Source organism: Marmota flaviventris, chromosome 15 (assembly GCF_047511675.1).
Source record: "Marmota flaviventris isolate mMarFla1 chromosome 15, mMarFla1.hap1, whole genome shotgun sequence".
Lineage (NCBI taxonomy): Eukaryota > Metazoa > Chordata > Mammalia > Rodentia > Sciuridae > Marmota > Marmota flaviventris.
This window is the reverse complement of record NC_092512.1, coordinates 25,843,193-25,866,685: the sequence shown is the minus strand read 5'-3', so window position 1 is coordinate 25,866,685 and position 23,493 is coordinate 25,843,193. Positions and strand designations below refer to the sequence as shown.

Below are 23,493 nucleotides of genomic sequence, written 5' to 3'. Positions count from 1 at the left end.
CTTTTGATAAATTTTAAATAGGATCAGAGCATCATTTTTAATAACAGTGAACATATGAGATCTTCTAAAATGATTATTTTTTTATTGTCTCAGATCTTAAAAAATGTTTCTATTGAATAACAGCAAAAAAGAAGCAAAAAGCATAAATATTGACTTTATCAGTTTAATAAAAATGTGAATTAAAAAATAAAATAATTTAAGTGAGAAGCCAGTAATGCAAATGCTAAATAATCTGAGTCATCATAGATAATAGACAATAAGGAAAGAAGGCAAGAAAGAAATACATATGTTAAAAAGTTGGCACATTGACAAACTTTAAAAAGAATATAAATACTTGCTTTGTTATTTAATTTTCTTCTCAAAATTACTGCCATATTTGTAAATCTATATTTGTCCAGTCTTGCTATCTTGGAATAAATACGTTAAAGATGGCTGAAGGGGACAGTGGGAGTGTAAATGATGTGCAGCTCATTTAGTTCTGACTGCATTTCATTTCTTCCCAAGAAACATTTATCTCAAAAGTAAATTGGTGCCTTTCCAGCTGGTAATACATGATAAGTATGAAAATGAGTTATCTATGACATTTAACATGCAAATTTATATTGCTCTCAGATCTGGATATGTCCAGTGAGAAGAAGAAGCAGTGAGCTGCTGCTTTGGCTCAGTAACCTGAATGCTTCAAATTTCCACTTTGCCAGTCTATTCGTTAGGAAGATGATATGTGTAACTACGTGTTCCAAACAGCTTGCCAGTGAGTACATTACTCCTTGGGAATACAGGAGAGACTCCCTAAGAATCTGGATCTTTTCAAGTTGTTTTCTGAATCCTTGATGCAATTAAATCGATCAATGTATCACAGAGAGGGATGTATTAACTGAATTATCCTCTGGAGACTTTATTTAATTGGTCTGGGGTAGGCCTCAGGCATGGGTTTTTATTTTAAAAGCTCTCCAGGTGGTTCTAATGTGCAGCCAGAGATGAGGACCACTGAGCTAAATGAAACCCTCAGGAATTGATTGTGTTTCTCAGAGGCTGACTGGTTTCTGACCTACCCCAATTCCCTATTCATATCAATTCTATCTTCAGTTCTATCCACCTTCATTAGGAAACTTCCTCTCCTTAGTTAACCTCATCTACTTTACAGGAAAAAAAAAATGGAAGTGAGGAGTTCCACCACTTGAGAATGATGCATTCTTTTACTTTCCATCTAAAAATTATATGTACTTTACCGAGTTCCTTCCTCTGGTCTTCCACCTCAAAGGAGAGGATATGCCAATTCTTACCCAAGGACAAGTTCATATCTTCTATTCTAAATCCCAAACCTTTCACCTTCTGGAAATGTAATCTTCCATTTGGCCCAGCTCTAACCTGTATCTTCACCCTCTAGCAAACACTGTATCTTTGTCCTCAGGAATAAATTCTCACACAACAATTTTTCTTCTATTGCATGTCCCTCTCTGCCTCCTAAGCTTTTGCCTTTGTTTCATAACCCAGCTTCTGCTTCTCATTTTAAGCCTCAATTTTTCTCACCTCATTACTCCTCAACTATAGCCATGTGGCTTCCACATCAGTAATTCCAATGAAAATTATTTCACCAAGGTCATTGGGGATCCCTAAGTTATTGAATTCAATGAGTTCTTATTTCTTGGCCACTTTGCAGCATTTCACATTGTTATCCACATCTCACTTATGAAATATCACCTTTTTGTGGTGTCATGAGACTATTCATCTTTATTTTTAGCTGCTACCTTTTCAGTCTCCTTCACTGGCTCAATTTCCTTCACCTATTCATTACATACTGGTGTCCCCCTCAGTGTACTCCTCCAACCCCTTCTTTACATTTCTCTTATCAATGACTTAATGTAATTTTATAGAGTAAAGTCATGGGTTTTACTAACTCATTGTCATAGCCTCTGCATCAGCCCTTCATTTCTGTGACCAAAATACCTAACAAAAACAACTTAGAGGAAGAAATATTTATTTTGATTCATGGTTTGAAAGAATTCAGTCCACAGTTGGCTTGTTCTAGGCAGAAACATAATGGAAGAAGGGAATAGAGGATGAAAGCTGCTTGGCTTATGGCAGCCAGGAAGAAAAAGAGAGGTGGAGGCTGAGAAAAAAAATATACTATTTTAGGACATGCTTCCTACTTCTCCAACAAGGACCCACTTCCCAGTCACTAGTTCATTCAGCTATTAGTGGTCTCTGATAGTTGATGACCACTAATGAGGTCAGAACCTTCCTGATACAAACATTGCCTAAAATACCCACCTCTGCATTGAGGGCCATGATGACAACTCATGAGCTTTGGAGGGATATTCTCAATCCAAATGAAAACAGCCTCTACCTTCAGTGATTCTCTCCAATCATATTCCTTTTCCCTTCTTTTATATTCTATTTTATTTCATTTATTTATTTTACAAAAAAATCCCCAGCATTATTAAGATTTAATTGACAAAGAAAAATTACATATAATATCTGATATATTGGCATATGTCTACATTGTAAAGAGATTAAACAAGCTAGTGAATATATATACCACCTCTTATACTTTTGTTGTGGCAAGAAGATTCACAATCTGCTCTGTCAGCAATTTTTAAGTATGCAATACACATATTCACTCTAATCACCAGGCTATACAATAGGTCATCAGAACATATTAATTCTTTTTAACTGAAACATTCTACTCTTTGACCAATGTCTTGCCATCTTCCCCACTTGACCTAGCCCTTGATAATTACCATTTTATTCTCTGCTTCTGAGTTCAGTATTAGATTGCACCTAAAAGTAAGATCATGCAAAATTGGCTTTTGTTGCTTGGCATATTTCACTTGGCACAATGTTTTCTAGGTTTATCTATGTTATCACAAATGACAGGATTACTTCTATTTTTAAAAATTGTCTTCATTTTAAGGCTGAATAATATTCCATGGTGTTAAGTGCCACATTTTCTTTACTCATCTGTTGATGGTCATTTAGTTTTACTGCACATCTTGGCTATTGTGAAAAATGTGGCAATGAACATGGAAGTACAGCTCTCTCTTGTAAATAATGATTTCATTTCTTTTATATATTATCCCCAGTAGTGGGATTGCTGGATCATATAGCAGTTCAATTTTTAAATTTTTGAGGAATTTCCACATTGTTTTCCATTATGGATGCACTAATTTACATTCCCAATTACAGTATACAAGTGTTCCCTTTTCTCCACATCCTTACCCTCCCCACTGAGAGTAAACTCAATGCAGATAGGTAGTTGCTTTTTTTTTTTTAGCTACCTTTTTATTCCTTTTGATAATAACCATTCTTACAGATTGTGAGGTGCTATCTCTTCAACAATCAGCACTGGAAAAACTTCCATATACATGAGAAGGAAATTGAATTAATATTAGTTTGACATATAAAAATCAATTAAAAATAGAATCAAAACTTAAATTTAAGATCTAAAACCATAAAGTCACTGAAAACATAAGAAAAAAAGCTTCTTGACATTAAGCTAGGCAATGATTTTTTGTATATAACACCAAAATGATAGTTGACAAAACCAGACAAATTGATTAAATCAAACTAAAAATCTTCTTCACAGAAAAGGAAACAATCAACAGAAGAGAAAATGTATATAATTAAAGAACATATTTGTAAACTATGTATCTAATAAGGGTTTAATATCTAAAATATAAAAAAATTAACAATTCAATAGCAAGAAAACATTCATTCTGTTAAAATTGGTCAAAGTACCTGAACAGACATTTATTAAAAGAAGACATACAAATGGTCTATAGGTATATAAAAAATGTTCTTACACCATTTTTAAAACATACTGGGCCCTTATACTTTATGTCTTTGTATGTGTGACTCCCTTAATCTGGCCTACACTTCATCTCAACTATTGTTCTTCATATAAGTCTGGTATACTGTATCTTCAGATTTCAGCTTGGTATTTCTTCCTATTGAACATTCCTTAAAATCTCGGTCAAACTCCAGGATTTATATAGTTCTAACACAAAGTTTAAAGTATTGGACTAGGGGTGCAGTTTAGTGGTAGAGCAGGTGCTGAGCAGGTGCTTAGAAGTGCAAGGTCCTGGAGTCAATACTCAGCATTAAATAAAATAATGTATTGTAATTGTATATTCCTCCTGGCCCTTACCACTGAGAGTAAACTCAATGCCCATAGGTAGTTGCTTTTTTTTTCAGTTACCTTTTTATTCCAGTGTGTAGCTAAGTGTCTGGCACAAATTGTCAATCAATAAAAACTTGTTCAGTGCATTAAACTAATACACTATACTACTTTTTAAAGAATCAAAAAGTATTTATCCTTAATGCATTAAAAATAAAACCTAATGTTTACTTTGGAATATGTTATAGTTTGCATGTAGAGTGTCCCCAAAGACTCATGAGCTAAAGCTCTGGTCCCCAGTTCAGCAATACTCAGAGGTAAGGATTTCAAAAAGTAATTTGATCATAAGGACTTTGATATCATCAATGGATATTGATGCTAATTATTTATATACTAGTTATTTTCTAGGTAGATAAGTGGAGGAAAAAAAAGATGAGTTTTTGTCCTTATGGGAATCAATGGTATACTTCAGTGAAGAAAAAATAACAATAGAATAATATGCATTAGCATAAATCACAATGAGATCTATTGCAGATAGGTGCAGTCCTTTCAATTAAGAGAGGATGAAGAAACTATTCTGTCTAGAAGATTTCCAGAATATTTCAAATAAAGGATAAACAGAGATTCAAGAAGGAGAGGTAGACAGAAATAGTGATTAAGAGATGGAAAGATATTCAAGACAGAAAAAAAAAAGGTGTATATAAAGGGTCATGAAAGTTACTCATTAGAGTAGCAGGGGGTTGGGGATTGGTGAGTGAATTAGACAATATATATTTATTGAGGGTGAGAAAAATTAAGAGATATAATGATATACATGTTGAGATTAATTGGTTGTGATAGATTTTATATGCTCTGTTGTTCTGTTCATAATCACTGATATATATGGGGAAAAAAACAACTTAAGGGAGAAATATTTATTTTGGCTTACATTTTCAAAGGTTTCAATCCATGATCAGCTGGCTCCATTTTTTTTTCTGGGTCTATGGTATGGCAGGACATCATAATAGAAGGGCATAGCAGAGCAAAGCTGCTTGCCTCATGGCAGGAGGCTGCCACAGTCTGGCTGGGCACAAATGCCGCAGTCTGGCTGGGCACACAATCACGAGCCACCACACAGCTTGTAGATTCAAACAGCAACTCTTTATTCCCGAACTCACACCAGCCGTCTACAATCACGTTCTGGGGAAATCCATGTTCTCTGCCCAAATCCACCTCCACTGGGCTTCTATCTCCCAAAGAATACTGTCTGAATCCCGTGAGAACTCAAGGGGAACTCAGGCAGCAGGATACGCCCTATTCCCAGCAGGAATAATCTTAAACCTGGAACGCCCTAAACTGGAACACCCTAAACCCAATTATCCTAAACCGGGAACACCCTAATCCGCCCTGGTCCTTGAGCAAGGTCACCTACATTCAATGTCACTGCAACATGGGGTACGCTGGCAAGGAAATTGTCATACCTACTTGGCTAATGGCTCCCAGCAGGAGGCAGAGAGGGAGAAAAGGGTCAAAGAAAAGATATACCCTTTCAGAGCATACCCACAGTGACCTATGTCCTACAACTCTGTCCTAGTGCCTACATTTTCTACAAGCTCCCAATAATGCCAACAAATACTTAATATGTAAATAATTAGCATGTAAACATCACATATAATGTTACATGTTATATTTTAAAGAAAACTGAATTACCATGTAAATATCAATGCTATTAAATAAGTCAACAATTTTCAAATTACAGGAATAATTTTTAACTTAAGAGATAAAGTGACTAAGTGACATTTTCATGGTCAATTGAATTTATTTCTTAAAGTTAATATTATCATTTCTGTCTTTTTTGTTTTGAATTGCCTTTATGATTTGAATATTGTCTGTAGAATAATGCCTCTGTTCCGTTAGGGATATTCTCTGGTTGTTTTATTTAAATGTACTGTGTTTTCAATGAGATTGTAATTTGCTCAAGGGCATAATTAATTCAGTTCTATTCTTCCCCTCTTATATTGGATCTAGCACAGTGGTAAACAAAGGATTCATTCATTCGTTCATTCAAGTATTTGTGAGTATGTTTGCCATGTACCAGACATTGCTACTTGTTAGAAATGCTGACACTGTATACCCAGATCATCACAAAAATTATTATAAGACTAGCCAAGCAGAAGAATGTAACATATTGCTTAATATAAGGAAAAGAATCAAAATATTCTGTATGTTCATATCAAGGGTAAAAAATATGATTTGAAAAAATTCAAATAAATTAAATTATTGAAATTTCCCTCTAATATGTATGCCCCTGTTTTTTGTTTCCTATTTGGTGTCTATCTTTTCCAGGCATGTATTTTATCCCAGTTCACATTGTTTCTATAAATTTGCATGGTGTAACTGTACGTTTTCGGTGAATATACAAAAAGCTTCAGACATTCCAGAGCTCATATTGTGATCAATTTTTCTACTACTCCTCATGAACAGAACTAGCTCTGCTGCTATTTTATAACAATAAGAAAGTTAGACTTCACTGTTGAGAAGCAAGGTAAGAGAGTCTTTTTTCCAGCATTGTTAATTCTTCCATCTTTTTATGTGATCAGAATTAGTGGAAAGTTTATTAAATCATCAGAGATCTCTGAGAGCTTTCTGCTGAGAGTACATCCTGTACGCAAACACGAGTAATAAGGTTTTCTACATCACAATAGAATTTTCAGGAACATTAAAGATTTACTAAAAACAGAAAAAAAGTCAGTCATTTCATTTTAAGAATTTTTGAAATTTCCTTCTACACACTAGGCGGCTTCTCTTCCAATTTTTGAATTTTCTGTGCTGACTCATTAGTTTTCCTTTGTGCCTCCTCACATTAATATTTTACATTCCAAAATTTTCAGTCCTTGTTGCTTAGTTTAGATAAATCATCCATTCTGTTTATTGAAGTTATTATTTTTTAAAAATTGTATTGTGTTTGTGGGCCTGATTCTGGACCCTCATGGAGGAATGCTTATCTTGCTCAATGTGTAGCAGGGAAGTCCTAACATAGAACACTATGTTTTGGGACAAAGAGCTGTTAGAACACTGGCAAGCAAAATTCCCTTGCTCCTTTGACAGGAAGTTATTCCCCTGTTGGTACAAGGTCAGCCTGCGTGGCAATTTCTTAACTCTTGGTGTCTGAACTCCCATAATATGATATGTTGTGTATCACCTCTGACCTTTCATGACTGTTATATGTAAAATTGGCAAATACCCACCATAAAAGCTATTTTTGCTGCACAATAAAGCAGACACTGTACTCCAAAACCATCTCCAGGCGCCCTCAAGCTTCCCACAGTCCATGCTAGAAGGGCAGGCCCCCCAGCAGAGGCAGGCATGGTGGCTCACACTTGTAATCCCAGTGGCTTGGGAGGCTGAGGCAGGAGGACCATGAGTTCAAAGCCAGCCTCAGCAAAAGCTAGGTGCTAAGCAACTCAGTGAGATTCTGTCTCAAAATAAAATACAAAATAGGGCTGGGGATGTGGCTCAGCGGCCAAGTGGCACTGAGTTCAATCCCCAGTACATCCCCGAAAAAAAAAATTGCATTAGTTATTTATCCCTATTAAATTTCAAATTCTGAGGCTTCACAACTATATTTGTTAAAAATTAAAAAGTTTATATTCCTATTTATTTTTCATCACTCAGATCCAATAGAATTAATATTGATTGATTTTAAGAATTAAAATGTTTATTTTACTTTGAAAATTTTTCAAAATAACAATTGTTAATATATAGCAAATTCAAGAATCATTATATAGTCAATTTTTTTAGTTAAATATGCATACTCAAATATCAAAATACTATATGGTTACACTAATAGTAAGGAAACACATGAAAATAAATGATCTTTACCTTGATTTGAAATTATATTTTCATGGTAAATGAGATATAAAAGATCTACAGAATCTAAATTACTTTGAACCAATCTGATGATCAATAATCACAATTTTGGCACTAAATAAATGCAACATTGTCTTTTTAAAAACCTGATATATAAAGCATAGTGCTATAGAAAACTATAGAATTTTGTCAGCAATAGCTTAATCAAACATTTTTAAAATTATGATTGGCCCTGTGTGGCAGGAACTGAGACAGATACTAGGCCTGAAAAAGTAAAAAAAAAAAAAAGTATAGTGAACTAAAAATAACCTTAACATGTTCTAACATCACAAAAGAGCCATAACACGATACTCGAGAATACCTAAAATTTAACCTGGAATAAGCCCATAGCCATCACCTTGTGCATATACCCTCATGGATTTGCAAGTAAGCTGAGTAAAGTACAAGAAAGATCAAGCAAATGAGCAAGGTCATTGTCTCAGGAGGTAGCTGAACTGAAACAGAAAGTTCTCTTTGATATCTGTTGAGATTTTCCCCCAAACATACCAAAACAGAAATATTTATTTACTCATTACTTGAAAAATTTTCCAATAATTTCTAAGATAGGACAAATGAAATATATTTCTAAACAATTACTGGAAGGACACCACTGAAATGCAAAACTACTAATTGTTAGGAAGGTTTTAAATTTTAAATGATCTATTTTATACTAATAAATAAGTTGTCTATAAATGAATCACCATTAATTTCCATAAAGTACCATGGATAACACATTATTAAAATCTGTTAATTGGTAGAGCATAGTAAGGTTTATTTGCTAATCAAAATTATAAAATAAAATCTTGAACTATCACTTTTAGAAAAAAATGACCACCAAGAAATATGAATGTGTGATAAATTTCCATATCTACACCATCTGTCTATATTCTTCACCATATGTCACTCAATTAATTGCTAATATCAACCTTATTATGCATCATTTCATCTGTAATATTATTCCATGAAACTAAGAAAGCATCAACAGCAACTACTGAAAAACACCTGCTATGTATGTTTCTGGTTGATAAATTCCAGCAGGTTCTGGTTTGCTCTTGGGCAAAATTTTCTAATTGCTTTTGTATCACAGGAAGCATTGTACCAGAGTAACTTTCTTTCCTTACAGTGATCACATTAATATCTTCTTAAACTGTTTGCTATATAATTAATTAAAATTTACCACAACAATTTAACATATATTATCAACTATTATGTGTACAAATATCTGAATGCAATGGTCACTGAACTAAACATTGTAAATAAGAATTAAATAAGAGAGGGAACTTGTAAAATATGTGAAAGAATTTTGAAGAGTTTAACACTAAAATATATTTAAAATATTGATTAAAGATGGTCATAACTATTAGGTTTGGAAAGCAATTATCTGTCACATAACCTGTGTAATGATTTTTTTTTACTTTGTATATGAAGAAATTAATTGAAACTCATTCAGTTTCATTTTTATTGAATCAAAGACAATGGATAGATAAAATTCATCAATTACTGCCCTCTTCCTGGCAATAGTTGACAGAGATCTATTCAAAATTTGAGCACTTTAGAATAGTTGATTGTTTTGTTCCTTCTGGAGTGTTTTTGGTTGAAGAAGTAATTTTACTGCCCATGAAATGACTAGGGAACATTGCCAAAAAAGAAATGCTAAGTCGTGTGATTAGGACAGTAAATGTAAAGTAATTTAAAGAAGGAGGTTACAGATGATATAGAAATAGGAAAGGATTTTTGGAGGAGGTGAAAATTGAGCAAGATCTCGAGAACCAAGCATTATATGGTTATTAGAGTAGTTGCTCAAGGACAGATCATATCAGATAAATGAAAGTTGAAGGGGTGATTCTGCTCAGTGTCAAGATATTAGGATAAATTTCTGCTGATAGTTAGAAAAACAAATTTAAATAGATAGAAATCATGGATGATTTTGGAAATCACACGAATGAGCAATGATTAGTAGCAACAGCAGGAACACCACAACCATCACACCATCGTTGATGTTTCTGTTGTGTTTCATACTGTATACTAGTGCTTTAAATGAATTGCATCATTTTATCCTTATAGAAATTTTTAACCTCCTATGATTTAGGTACTTATATTATAATCTTTTTCCAAAAAAATATAATTATTATAATAAGTGTGAATTACTTAAGATCCTGGAATTATTATTTCCTTTTATTGGCTTACAGAACAAAAATGGAAACAACATGGGGTCTTTAAACATTCTTGGGATTAATGTGAGATTTTTATGGGATTTATCTGTCAGTCATTTGTAGGACAAATTGTAGTTCAAATGAAAGACTTAATATAGTTGAAGTATTGGAATTATTGGATGGAATAGCACATTAGGATGCTTCCAGGTTCATTTCACAGGAGGAAACACATAAATTTTCTAATCTCTTATTCTATACATTTTCACATGACCAACCAAATTAGAACACCATTCTCCTCCAATCAGTTCCCTAGATATGCTATTCACATTGTGATTTTGCTCACAATATAATACTTATATTTGTAATGACTTCTGCATTCAACTTCCTTGGCTGATATGCAAAGTAATTCCATAATTCTGCCCATGTTATTCCCTCCATTTTAATGACCCATCATCTCCAAATACAGAAATAATCTTCCTCATCTGAATTTTGCAAAGAATTGCCCCTATCTTGTATACAAAAGGCTTTCTACTATATATTATCTAGTTTGGAGTTTATGTTTTGTAAAACAATATACAATAATGTTAAAAAGCATTCCAAACTGAATATCACACATAGTATTTAGTCTTTCACACTCATGTTGATAAATGCATGCTGATTGGATAAAAATAAATTTACCAATATATCTATAAATGAATAAACAATTTAATCAGTGAGTAAAGAAATTAAAAGGTGACTCCATGGTTTCCAGTTTTCTTTATATTCTCTAATACCCTCTTAATTACCCATTCCACTATTCCCATGAGTAGTTCAGTCCCTCGTGTCTTAAGAGAAAAAAAAAAAACTTTGTTATTTGGGACCATACACATAAATATTGACTGAAAATTTGAAAAAAATAATTTGTTTAATCTGTCATCATTACCTCTCTCAAATGTTTCCAAGTTAAAAATTATCAATTTTGCTCTCAAAATACAGTTTTATTAAACATCAAGAAGGTCTAAAATGAGCATTCTATATATTAATCACAGCATAAAGCTGCTCATTTGTGTAAGCACAAATTTTTGGATATCTCCTGCATTTCTAATGAAGAAATAATTGCCTCCAAAGCTATAAACTGGCAACTGCTATATATACATATCTCATTTAGGGAATGAGAATTACTTTTTGAGATTGTGTAAAATCAACCAATATTAATTTATGAGTTTTTTCTTTACTTCTTATTCATAATTTGTGGTCTGTGTGAACTTTTGGTCCTTTTAAGTATCATCATTTGTTGATTTCTCATCCATGCAAAACATAGAGAGCAGCAATATTAATAATCTCTCAAAATGTGAAGTACACTGATACTGATACTTACGCTGCTCTCTGGAAAAAAAATCCGTATTTATTCTATCCAAACATCCATGAGACATGAGAACTATTTTTTGTTCAGACTGAAGTGTATAGTCATTTTAAACCTTCAATTACTTCTTAAGCATGTTCCTTCCATTATTGTTTCCAGGACCACATATAGTGATTTCTAGTACCAAAACCTGTTTTAAAAACCATACACATATATGCCTTTCAAGCAATAAGAAAATAAAGCTACAGATATGTGATTAATATCTGAAGAAATGATGTAAATTCAGATGAAATCACATCAAAATATTCATTATTCACATAAAGATGTGAATCTTGAACACATCACCTTTATGCCTTCTAGCTAATCATTATACAGAGATGTATACTACACCGCCATCTATCTTGGAATCAGATAGACAATTGTACATTAATATTCCACAAACATTTGTAGAGATTGCAGTCAGAACAGAAGTCAGTACAGAGTTACCCTTTGTGTCATAGTTTTATTAAAAATAACAAAATAATGTAATACATTATTTCTTCCTTTTAACAATTTATAATCATTAATATGATTCCTTCCTTTTTATCAAAATGAGAGTTTTGAATAAAAAAATGGTTTACAGTCTCAATCTTACTATATATAGATCTTAATTCCATGATCTGGCTACAGATTCTTTCTGGTATGAGATTTGGTTCCTGTGTTAACATTAATCTCCTTTACTTGAATATATCATCGATTTTCACATTCTTTCTTCTACCAAAAAAATGCACATTATCTATCTATCTATGTAAAACCAAAGTAAGAGACTTGGGATGTATCATTTTGAAGTCATGATATTCACTATATCTCCCTTGATAAATACAATTTCATCTTCAGCAGAGAACAGTATAAGAACTCAGCCTTCTGCAGTTTACTTTTCTATTCATTTGCAGGACATTGATGAAAGTAGCCCTTCAAAACATATTATTCAGTGCTCATTTCATAAATATGCAAGATACTTTATGCTTCTAAGCCAGAAAAAATATTAGCTTTACTTTTATCATTTTATACTTGTATTTTATAAATAAATATTTTTTATATAAACTGGTCATGTTTCTTTATATATTTTGTGGCTGTAATATTTAAATCTAATATAGAAACCCTTCTTAAAAGTTATATACATAATTGTGTGTAACTTTTAAGATCATGTAACTAGTTTATCTTTTCATCATCCCCACTTTACTACCAATTTATTTTTAATGTTGCTATTCTACATGTCATTTTGTAAGCCTTTAGGAATGAGAATGGTAATGAAAAGCATCTTACATATGACAGTCAATATACTTGAACCTGAGAATTCTCTCTTCTTTCTTATTCTGGGTTGCTACTGCCAAGTGAATAGAGTATATCCACTGCTTCCATTTGTAATTTCCTCATCCCTCATTAACACTCTGAAGTTTGGCTTCTCCCCATTTTATAAAAATTCTTTTTAAAAAACTTCGGCATTTTCTAGCCATTTGATTTGAGAAAGTTACTAGATTTCTCTGTGTCTTGTGTTCTTCATTTCCAAAATGGAAATAATACTGCCTCCTTCAGTTTCTTTTGAGGATTAAATGAGATAAAGTATATGCCACAGTTACCATAATGCCTGGCAACATAGTAAGTGTTTAAAATGGTGCCAATGATAAAAATGTTGTGATAACTATGAATACTCTATCCTACCTAGCTCCACCTTTCAGTTCCTTTATATTTATTAACAGCACAAGATTCTTCTATTCATTTATATAAGAACATCATTTTAAAAAAATATTTGTCACTTTCTCCTTCTACATCTTGCCAATCCTGAAACACTTTGTCTTTTTCCCTTTATAGTAATCACATCTGCCCCTTCATTATCTCCCCAACATCATCCTTATCCTATCTGTGAAGAATTTATTAAGGTGTGGTAACTCAATGAATTGTTCCCTGAGGAAGAATAAGAGCTAACAGAATCTTGAGTACTAAGACATTAAAAAGTACAGAAATGCCACTATTAAAAATAAATAAAACCATCACGAAGAACAAGCAGCTGAGAATGCCAAGGGATCATTTCCAAATACAGCTTCATAAAGTTTCGAAAGAGGGGATTTCAATTAATTTATATTGCAATATTTTATTTGAAGAAACATGGTGGGGGTGGGACAAGGGAGTGGAGTAGGGAGAGTGGGTTTTCATGGTCAGCAGTCAGATTTTAAAACAGAGGAAAATGAGCAAGTGGACCAGATGGCAAAGAGGCATTCAGAAGATGGGAAAAGAGTGTAATAATATAGGAGCCAAGAAAAGGTATGACATTGTTTAATTATATTCAAACCTTGTCTCAGTGAAATCATAGCTATTTCCATGCTCTGTCACAAGCCAGTGACTAGTATTTATATCTGAGAAGTAGCTTTTAATTCTACTGACAGGGACTACAAGTCCTTGCTATTGGGAATCAGTCTGACCTCAAATGTATGATTCTGTAAATCTTGATGCTTATGTCTAATGATATTGGCATGCCGTTTTTTTTAATGTCTGAAGATGATATTACTAATACTACTACTAAACATGGTGACTTATAATCAGGTATTTTTTTTTCAATGTAAACTCCTTATTAGAATTCAAAGTCATACAAAATGAATATATCTTAATATATTTGAATTCCTATTTTAAAAATTGAAAAAAAATTGAAAGGTACCCTAAGCTGATTGTTTTTTTCCCCTTTCTTCTTCTTCTCCTCCTTCTCCTTCTTCTTTCAACCAAGTAATTAAGATTTTACTTCATTTTCATAATATTTTTCTTATATTTAAAAATTGGGGGCTGGAGTTGTGACTCAGTGGCAGAGTACTTGCCTCACACATGTGAGCACTGAGTTTGATCCTCAGGACCACATAAAAACAAAGATATTATGTCCATGTATAACTAAAAAAAAATTAAAAATTTTCTGAGTCAATTTTGTCTTAAATCGTTTTTTTGTATCAAATATACATAGTGGTAATATACAAAGAGTATTAATTTCTTTGTCTGGGTTTAACTTAACTAATTATGGAACCTGAGCTCTGGGACTAGGAATATAGCTCAGTGGTAGATGGCTTGCCTACCATGTTTAAGACAATAGGTGCAATTCCCACAAAAAGAAAAAAAATAGAAAAAACAAAAAAGAATTTGAACTGTTCTTCCACTGCTACCAAAATTAACACAAGTGTACACATCAGCAATAAAAATGACACATTCGAAAAGTGGAGATGGATTTATGGTTTAAAAAAATCTATATTCATGCTTACGTGGGGAGAGTAAGCATAATTCTTTTAAAGAGGTAAAAAAAATCTAGTGTCTTCTGATGCACACTTTATACCTCAGTCTATTATATGATTATTAGAATGGAAATTCCTTGGGAACCTTGCACAGTGAAAACCTTTACAGATTTTCAATAAAAAAACTATTGAATACATGAGCTAAATGAGTCCTTACAGATTATAACTCAAAGATTTAATTGCAGTGTATGTGCATATAAAAACTTAAAACTATTACAATATATTGCAAAGCTTTTTTTTTTTTTTTTTTACCTTTACACACAGGCCTGTGGTCACTCCAAGCAGCAAAAACTTCAGCTATCCGTTGACAGGTGATGCTCTTTGCCCCCTGGAGGACATAATCTTCATCACAAGAGAACTGAACAGTTGATCCAAGGCTAAAATTGAACAAAGTATTTAAAAATATGATTAAAAATATAACATAATAATTAGGTTAATATCAACTGGCAACATCTAATAGATAAAATGTGTGCCATAATGACAAGAAATATCTAACTGTGATTTAGACCCCAAAAGTATCTAAATGTGTGAACAAGACATGCAAGGCATGTGTAATGAAACTCACAGATGAATCTAAAGTATTCAATAAATGCACATTTTGGGAGGAACTGTAGTAATTTAAAGCTATCATCAAGTTTAATTGTCTTGTTTTTTGTTGTGAAAATTATGGTTAAATAATTGACTAAATTTATCATCCTAATTATGTGGTAAATATGAACAAAAAGTAGACATTCTGATTCAAATACCAATTATTGGGTTCATATCATATTACAGTGCTTCTCTAGAATATATTTACATGTATAGATATTTAGACATATCATTAAATATCCACATGCATTTGCACATATGTATGTATTGATGGATATAAGCGTGTGTTATTTTTCATATAGATCTCATGCTATATTTGTTGATTTAAAATTGTCCCACCATTTATTATTTAACCTATTACAATTTGGAATTTTTTTCTCCTTCCAGTGAACACAAAATTGCTAAAATTCCATTTTACAATACCTAATAGCTAAGGGTAAAGAATGTTTTTTTTTTTAATGAAAAACTGACCATAGATTTTCTTTCCTAATATCCTCAAATAATAACCCACCAGTAAAAAACAAGATCCTGGACTTAATATGGGAATAAAAGCCCTTCAACAATAAGTCCCCAAGAACTTCTCCACCTCCTGTCTCACTCAAAGCCATGTATGATCAGCACCTCTCCTGCCTAACCATCTCTGTGCACTACTAACCAGCTCTGTGAGCTACTCATGCAAGGGAACTATATGATCACATTTTTCTTATAAGAAGATATCTCTGAAAAGAAGACACTTATTAAGAAAAGTAATTACTGAAAGACTAGTAAGAAAACAAGTCAAATAGTCTAGGCTAAGGGTGGTAAACTGTTTCCTGTAGGTGTAATTAGTTCCATTGTTTTGTACATCCCCAAAGCTAAAAATGTTTGAAAAGATATTATAAAAATAACATTTTTAAATGTAAAAAAATGTATTAAATCCAAATTTCAATGTTCATATATAAAGTTCAATGGAACTATAGCTATATTCTCATTTTATGCTGTCATATTTGTAATAACAGAGTTGAGTAGTAGTAGTGGTGATTCTGGAACCCACAAACTATATGATAAATAATATGCAGCTCTTTTTGGAATAAGTTTGCATGCCTCTGGTAAAGACTGAAGAAGACAAGAGACCTAAACTAAGAAAAATGCCATGACGAAAGACACTGGGTTAAGCACAGAGAAAAAAATCTATAGGCACTAGAATCTAATCTCCTCAGGAGCCATATGTTTTCCTTCACCTTTTAAAAATGTGACTTTATTTTAAATATGACATATTCAGAAAAGTATACAAAAATGCACAACTCAATGAATTATCATGAATTAAACAACTATATAACCACCAAAAAGATAATCTTTAATTCCTCTTGGACCTCTTAATGACTTAAAGTTTTATTTTGATTATCTTATAGTTTGAACAGTATTACAAGTTTATATATATAAAGGTCAATTCTCTGGCATTTCTTTCTTCCCCCATCTCAGTAAATGGGAATTTTGTTTTCTAGTTGCTAAATGCTTCTCTCCCCACAATCATTAGCCTGAACCGACGACCCACCATTGTGTTCATCTGTATTACTGCAATAGTTCATTTCATTATTGGTTGTTTTCTTGTTTCTGTTCTTGACTTTCTATTTTCTGTACCAAAATAATATCCAGAGCAATTTAAAAAGAATTAGCTCAAGTTAGATCACTCTCTACTTCAAATCTCTCAGTGTTTCCTTATTTCATTCAGAATAAAAGGAGTGCCCTTACAATTGTCCCTGTGATCTGACCCCTGATAATTTTCAGAACTCATTTTCTAAGTTTTCTCCTTCCATCTCTATTCTTTAGCAAACCTGCTCCTTGCTATGGCTTAAACATATTAAGTATGCAGCTGCCTTAGAGTCTTTATATTATCTATTACTATCAATATGGAAAATCCTTTCTGTAGGAGGCTGTATCTCTGATAATTATTATCTCTTCTGCTTTTTTCTCACATGTAATCTTATTCATAAGGTCCTTGACCACTCTGTAAAACACAACTACGTTTTAATACATAATCTTCTTCCATGTTATTTTCCTATATAATATCTGAGGTATTGTATAATTGTCTACTTATTGTCTCTTCCAATCCACTGAAAAAGTTCCAGACACTTTCAAATATTCTATAGAATATAGTTTATATACATGAATAAATGTCATTCCTTGCAGATACACTGTTTACTAATATCTGTTTAGTATAATCTAATACATTCAGTTATATATTTATTCTATAACTTGACAAAATGTTCTTAGTTCAGGCTAAGAAATTATCAAGGCTATTTAAGTTTCTTGTAAGCCATAAGTACTCACCTTCTGATACCTATCTTGTTTTCCGTGTTCAAGAAATAGCAACTAAATTAATATGATTAGAGCATAGCAAATGAAGGAGAAATGTGTATGGCATTTAGACAAGGAAGCAGGTAGGGGTTCAGGCAGATTGGTTACACTTTTGTAGGTTATGACAAGAATTTTAACCTTTATACTAAAAGAAATATACAGTTATTAAAGGTCTGTGAGCCAACTGAATGATATTATGCTACTTAATGTTTTTAAGTGATACAATTGGCTGCTGAGTAAGGAATACAATTCAAGAGGGCAAAGTTAGAAGGGGGGAGTTTTGCTAGCATGCTATTACAAAAATCTGAGCTCTCATGAAGTTGATATGATGGCAACTGTAGTAGAAAGGTAATACAATATTGGCAGTAAGAGAAGATGATCTAGTATAGGACCTGAACAGGGGTTGGGTCTGATGTTGTAATTTTAACCAGGCTAATCATGCTAAAAGGAGTAAGTGTTATCATGTTTAAGTATTTGAACTTGTATCTTTAGATTGTAGGAAATTGGAGACAGGCAATTGGTAATAACAAATACCTAAGTGATTTAGATATGAGGTGTCCCCCAAAATCTCATACGTGAGACAATACAAGAAAGTTTAGAGGTAAATGATTAGGTTATGAGATTTTTAACTTAATTAGTGCATTAATCCTCTGATAGGGATTAACTGGGTTGTGATTGTAGACAGGAAGCATGTAGCTAGAAGAGGTGCATCACTGGGGACATATATTTTGGGGGTAAATATTTTGTCCTTTCTAAGAAAATTCTCTCTCTGCTTCCTGGTTCCATGTCCTGAGCTTCTTTCCTCCACCACACCTTTGCCATGTTGTTCTGCCTCACCTCAGGCCCAGATCAATGGACTCAGTCATCTATGGACTAAGACCTCTGAAACCATGAGCCCCTAATAAAATTTTCCTCCTCTAAAACTGTTCTTATCAGGTCTTTTGGTCACACTAATGAAAAAGCTAACTAAACCAGCTACCATATCAAAGACTAGTATCAAGGACTAGGGATGGTATCTAAAGTTTCTATATTTTGCCCCCTCCTGCTGAAAATGAGCAATTTCAACTTTTTTCCCTCCAGTTATAACTTTAGGGGAAGTTTTTCAGATGTAGAATGAAGTAACATACTAGTTCACAATATAGATTACAAAGTCAGAGAGATTTTTAAAATCCCAAATTGTGTCCTATACCAATTTTTGAGAAAATAACAATCTTATGAACCTCATCTATTGTGATAATGTAATGAAGTATCATTTATAAAGTATATAGTGCTTAACACATATCAAGACACTCAATTATTCCCCTTAATCAGGTCATAATGAAGTCCTGATAGTCTGGGAGTTCTTTGCTTTTAAAGTCAAATTTAAAAGTCAAGACAAATAGAGAAAATTATAAATACTCAAATTTCATTTTCACAACTTATTTTAATCTCTGATGTGGGAAACTTACCTTTTTTTTCTTATTTATAGCATCCCCTGCACCCCCCTCTCTCTTTTTGCCTGTGCATCTATCTGATACACAACTTATATTCCAAATACCATTACCAGGTTTACTGCCCCAGGAATTCCCATTTTCCTTATTGTACCTAATCATTAAGATTTATTTCTAATTTTAGGTTTATGCTTTTCCTAATTTCTTCACTTAGAATCAAAAGGTTTCTTCTTTGTGTCCATAGGAAGACAATACCCTGGTGAATATTTCCTACAATGATTTAGGAGCTCAGATTAAACTGGAAACACTGACTGACAAACTGCACAGCAAAAGAAGGTAGGAAGATGGGAGTCTTCTCCAGTTGAAGGGAGGGCAATTTTCTGCTTCAATATTTTACATTAGGTTAACTTAAGCAATGACATTTAAAAGCATCATATGTGGCATTTTGGGCACATAATCCATGGCTGTCTTCTGATTTAAAAGTTTTTCTAGGTTTGTTTTAAGCTTTAAAAATCTATGTATTCATGGAGTCAAGATAATTCTAGTAAAGTGTTAACAGTTGCTTTAAGCAGAATTGAAACTGTTAATGTGTTAAATATTTCTATTTATTTTTATTGTGAATATCATTAATTTTTTCACCACTATTGGACAGAAGCTTTATTTTGGGCTCTGCAAGCATCCCCGTCTAGGATTACTGCTACACTTGAACATATTTTATACAAAGTTTATAAAGATGCAAAACTACCACACAAAGAGCAGAAATAAATAGAAATAACTCATTTTCTCAGTAAAGCCAAAGCACAACAATCATAGTATGGACATTTTGAACAAATGTACTATTTTCAATTTATGAACTTCTTTAGGATTTGAGTCAAACTTAAGGATAACCTAAGTCAATGGGTGACTGACAAACGTGAGTGGTAGAAACATGAGTTTGAGAGATGGTTCTGTGAACAGTAGTGTGCTGACCCCCAAATGCTCTCTTTCCAAGGGCAATTTGCCTGAGGTTGCTCTGGTGTTGACTGGCCTAAGTCAGTAGGATATGCTACATTCCTCAGCAAACAACCTGTTATCTACAGGAAAAATAAGGCCATTCCCTGCTGATAAGAATGTAAGTTCTTCTGAAGGAGCAACTTTTTTGACCTTTACATGGACCAGATTCTAGGGCTCAGGGCAATAGGATAATTAGAAGCAAAGCCCTCTAACTATAAAATCTATAAGGAACAACTTCCAATAAGAACCGGTCTGAAGGCCAAAGTGACTCAAAGTTGCTGAGAATCTTTAGCATGTCACAATAGTAAAATCTCCCCTCCATGGTGTAAGGCTATGCATAGTGGGCACTTGAAAGTCTGATATAATCCTACTGTCAGTCAAAAGTCGAGAAGTGAATCTATGCAGGACTCTTCAAAACTTCCCTGGAATCCCCAATAAAACAGGAGGGCAGGAGGGGTGAGTCATTCATTCCTCTCCTTTCTGAAGGGACCCACTCTCTCCTTTTCTCCCTTGGAAGTATTCCCTTTTTTCCTGTTCTCATCTGTTCTAATAAATTCATGCTTGCTACTCTGAGAAAGTTGCTTGAAATCCTTCCACTGTGATCACAATAAACTGGTGACCAAGAACCTCTGTGGTTCTTGTGGATGGCCTTCCTTGCAAACACAACTGTGTAAGGTTCATTAAATTTCTCTCTCTCTCTCTCTCTCTCTCTCTCTCTATCTGTGTGTGTGTGTGTGTGTGTGTATGAAATTATTCAGTTAAGTGAAGTGAATATAGGAAAGTAAATAGAATCCACTGTAATTTCTCTGACACCAGCTGGATGTCTGTTCTGTCCAGCTATATACAACCTTTCACTTTAGTGGATTATTCAATCTGATAGAATATTTCAAAACAAATGATAGAACACATTTTGAATTTGAAAACATCAAATCATCACACATATGATAGGTAATGACATTGGAAAAGAAGTGGTGATCTTCATCAGGATTATGCTGGCCCATGTTTAAGTGCCATTATTATTATTATTGAAAAAAATCCTCACCAGTTTTTGACCCAAGATAGTGAGCCTCTAATTTTAATTACAATCAAATAAATCAAATATGGAAAAATATAAAAATATGGCAGGACAACTGCTGGTGCTTGGTTCAGAGAAGATCTTAGAAATAAGCCAGCAGAGAAAATTGAGAGCATTATAAGAGTGAATTTGCATTTAAGGTTTTTGTTTATTTATTTTAGTTATTAGGTTTTTTGGTTGATTTAAAAGTCCTGTCAATTTCCTGACAGATGCAGAAAATCATCAACAAAGATGATAATTAAAAAATAATCACTGTAAAAGTTGAAATTATCTAGGTAAAAAGGATGATACAAAAGTCAAAGCTTTTGTAAACTGTTTCTACACTAAAAAGATCAAAATGCTAAGGATGTAGGAAATAACTATCACCAGCATGTCTTCAATAATGCTAGTTTAATATTTTTAAAATAAAAAAAATCACTAAATATACTTAAAATAGCAATTTCAAATATTAATAATTGTACATAAGAAATTCTGAGCATATTTTTACCAAAAAGAAATATGAAGTGGGAAATTTTTATATGGCCATATATTTCCCCTGTGATAGAAATATGTTTAACAGGGAGTTAAAATTATTTGAGAATAATACAATTGTCAAACAGATTTAATTTAAAGGATAAAATATTTTTGGCTAGGGAGTAGTCAATGGGATTAGAAAATTTGAAATCACTTTATGTTGTTAACCTGTTCTTTTTAAAAATTTCATTCCATAATTCCAATTATTTTCTTATTAAAGTCAATTCTCTCTCCTGTACAAACAGGCCAATTGACTCTCCTTATAGAAGGCATGTTTCTTTATTGGGTTTTTGAATGAGTCCTTGCTTCTTTCTTATTTTTTGTGCCATTATTACTCCTTCTCTTTTGAATATTCCTATTCTCATTTTATACTAGAAGTAAAAGTCATAATGTTGAGGTGGAACAAAAAAATAAAAATTGAAAATGATAGGTAGAAAGTGGGGAAATGGAAGGAAAAAGTGACTATGAGTTTAATTTAAAAGGCTTGTGCTGAAATTTTTCATACCTTCACTCCCCAAGCCAGTTTACCTTTGGGCCTGTCACTGCCCAATTTCTGAGAAGTCCACAAATTTTCATTCACCATCTTAAAGTAACTGGAAATCCACTCACTTATGAAAATTGCACTGTGCACTGTTTACTAACCCGTGTAATGTACTAATCAAATGAAAAAATGATATTTTAACAAACCTATAATATAGAATACATTCCAAATGTTATCTGTTGATTAAATAATGGAGACAATATCAGTAACCATCCTGTGATCACCAAGTTGATGTCATCCCCACATAACTTTCCATGTCCACTCCTTATGTTTCCTTTAAAACAAGTGCTTGAGACCATAAAAGTCATGCCTCACTTTTGAGATCACCAATATTCTCAATTGAATGTGTACTCCTTGATGTCCTGAATACATCTCTGTGCCTCTATTTGACACTTACTGAATTTCTTTTCTAGACATGTCAAGAACCTATCATCCTGAATTGCAACCCCCCTTTCTGGCACCTCCTCATGGTGACAGTTATAATTCAATTATTTGTAAGTTATAGAAATTATATATTATTAAATGTATCTATGATGGATAAAACGTGATTTTATTTTCATAATATGTTGTGACTCTAAATTTATATTAATTGTTAGATAGATTAAAGGATTTTCAACTCCTACCAAAATTTCTGTTCAAAAGAGAATTTAAAAAATCTTTTAATGTATATTGCTTATTTTAACACCCTTATAAAATTAATGTTATTATTTTGCATAGGTACTATCAGCAGCGACAAAACTATACTAAATGGAAGGAAAATCCAACTCAGCAGTCACACAACTTTGCATTTCAATCTTCTTACCTACTTCTTTATTTGTGCTGTTGGTTATGACCATCTGGATATTTCTCCAGAGCATCTTGTGTTGTGAAATGCTCATGGTTTTTCAGTACCTCATTCAATGTTCAGACCAACAACTACCCTACTAATCTTTCTAAACTAGACTAAAAGACATTTTTTGTACAGTTTCAAGTATACCTTCCATGATCGCTAATGCTCCATTTCTTGTCGGTTCAAATTCAATCTCTAGGAGAAAATCATTTTTCATATGATTTTATTTCCTGCATTTAGGTGTACCTATGAAACATAATATGTTGAAAAATGGGGCAATTTGAAAAGGGAAGTACCCAAAGGAATGGTTTGTTCAGAAAGAAACCCTAGAAAGTACATTAGTTAGTGTAGATTTTATTATAAGAACAGCTCTTTATTA

General features: G+C 32.9%; 1 protein-coding gene across 3 annotated transcripts in view; it reads right to left on the bottom strand.

Annotated features, from left to right (window-relative positions):
• Positions 1 to 23,493, bottom strand: part of Csmd3 (CUB and Sushi multiple domains 3) — a 1,133,871-nt gene that overhangs the window by 664,620 nt on the left and 445,758 nt on the right. For all 3 annotated transcript variants that reach the window (XM_027947308.2, XM_027947313.2, XM_027947317.2), the window contains one exon: positions 15,061 to 15,185. In XM_027947308.2, coding sequence (XP_027803109.2) covers positions 15,061 to 15,185 — 125 coding nt within the window. The remainder of the gene's footprint in view (positions 1 to 15,060; positions 15,186 to 23,493) is intronic.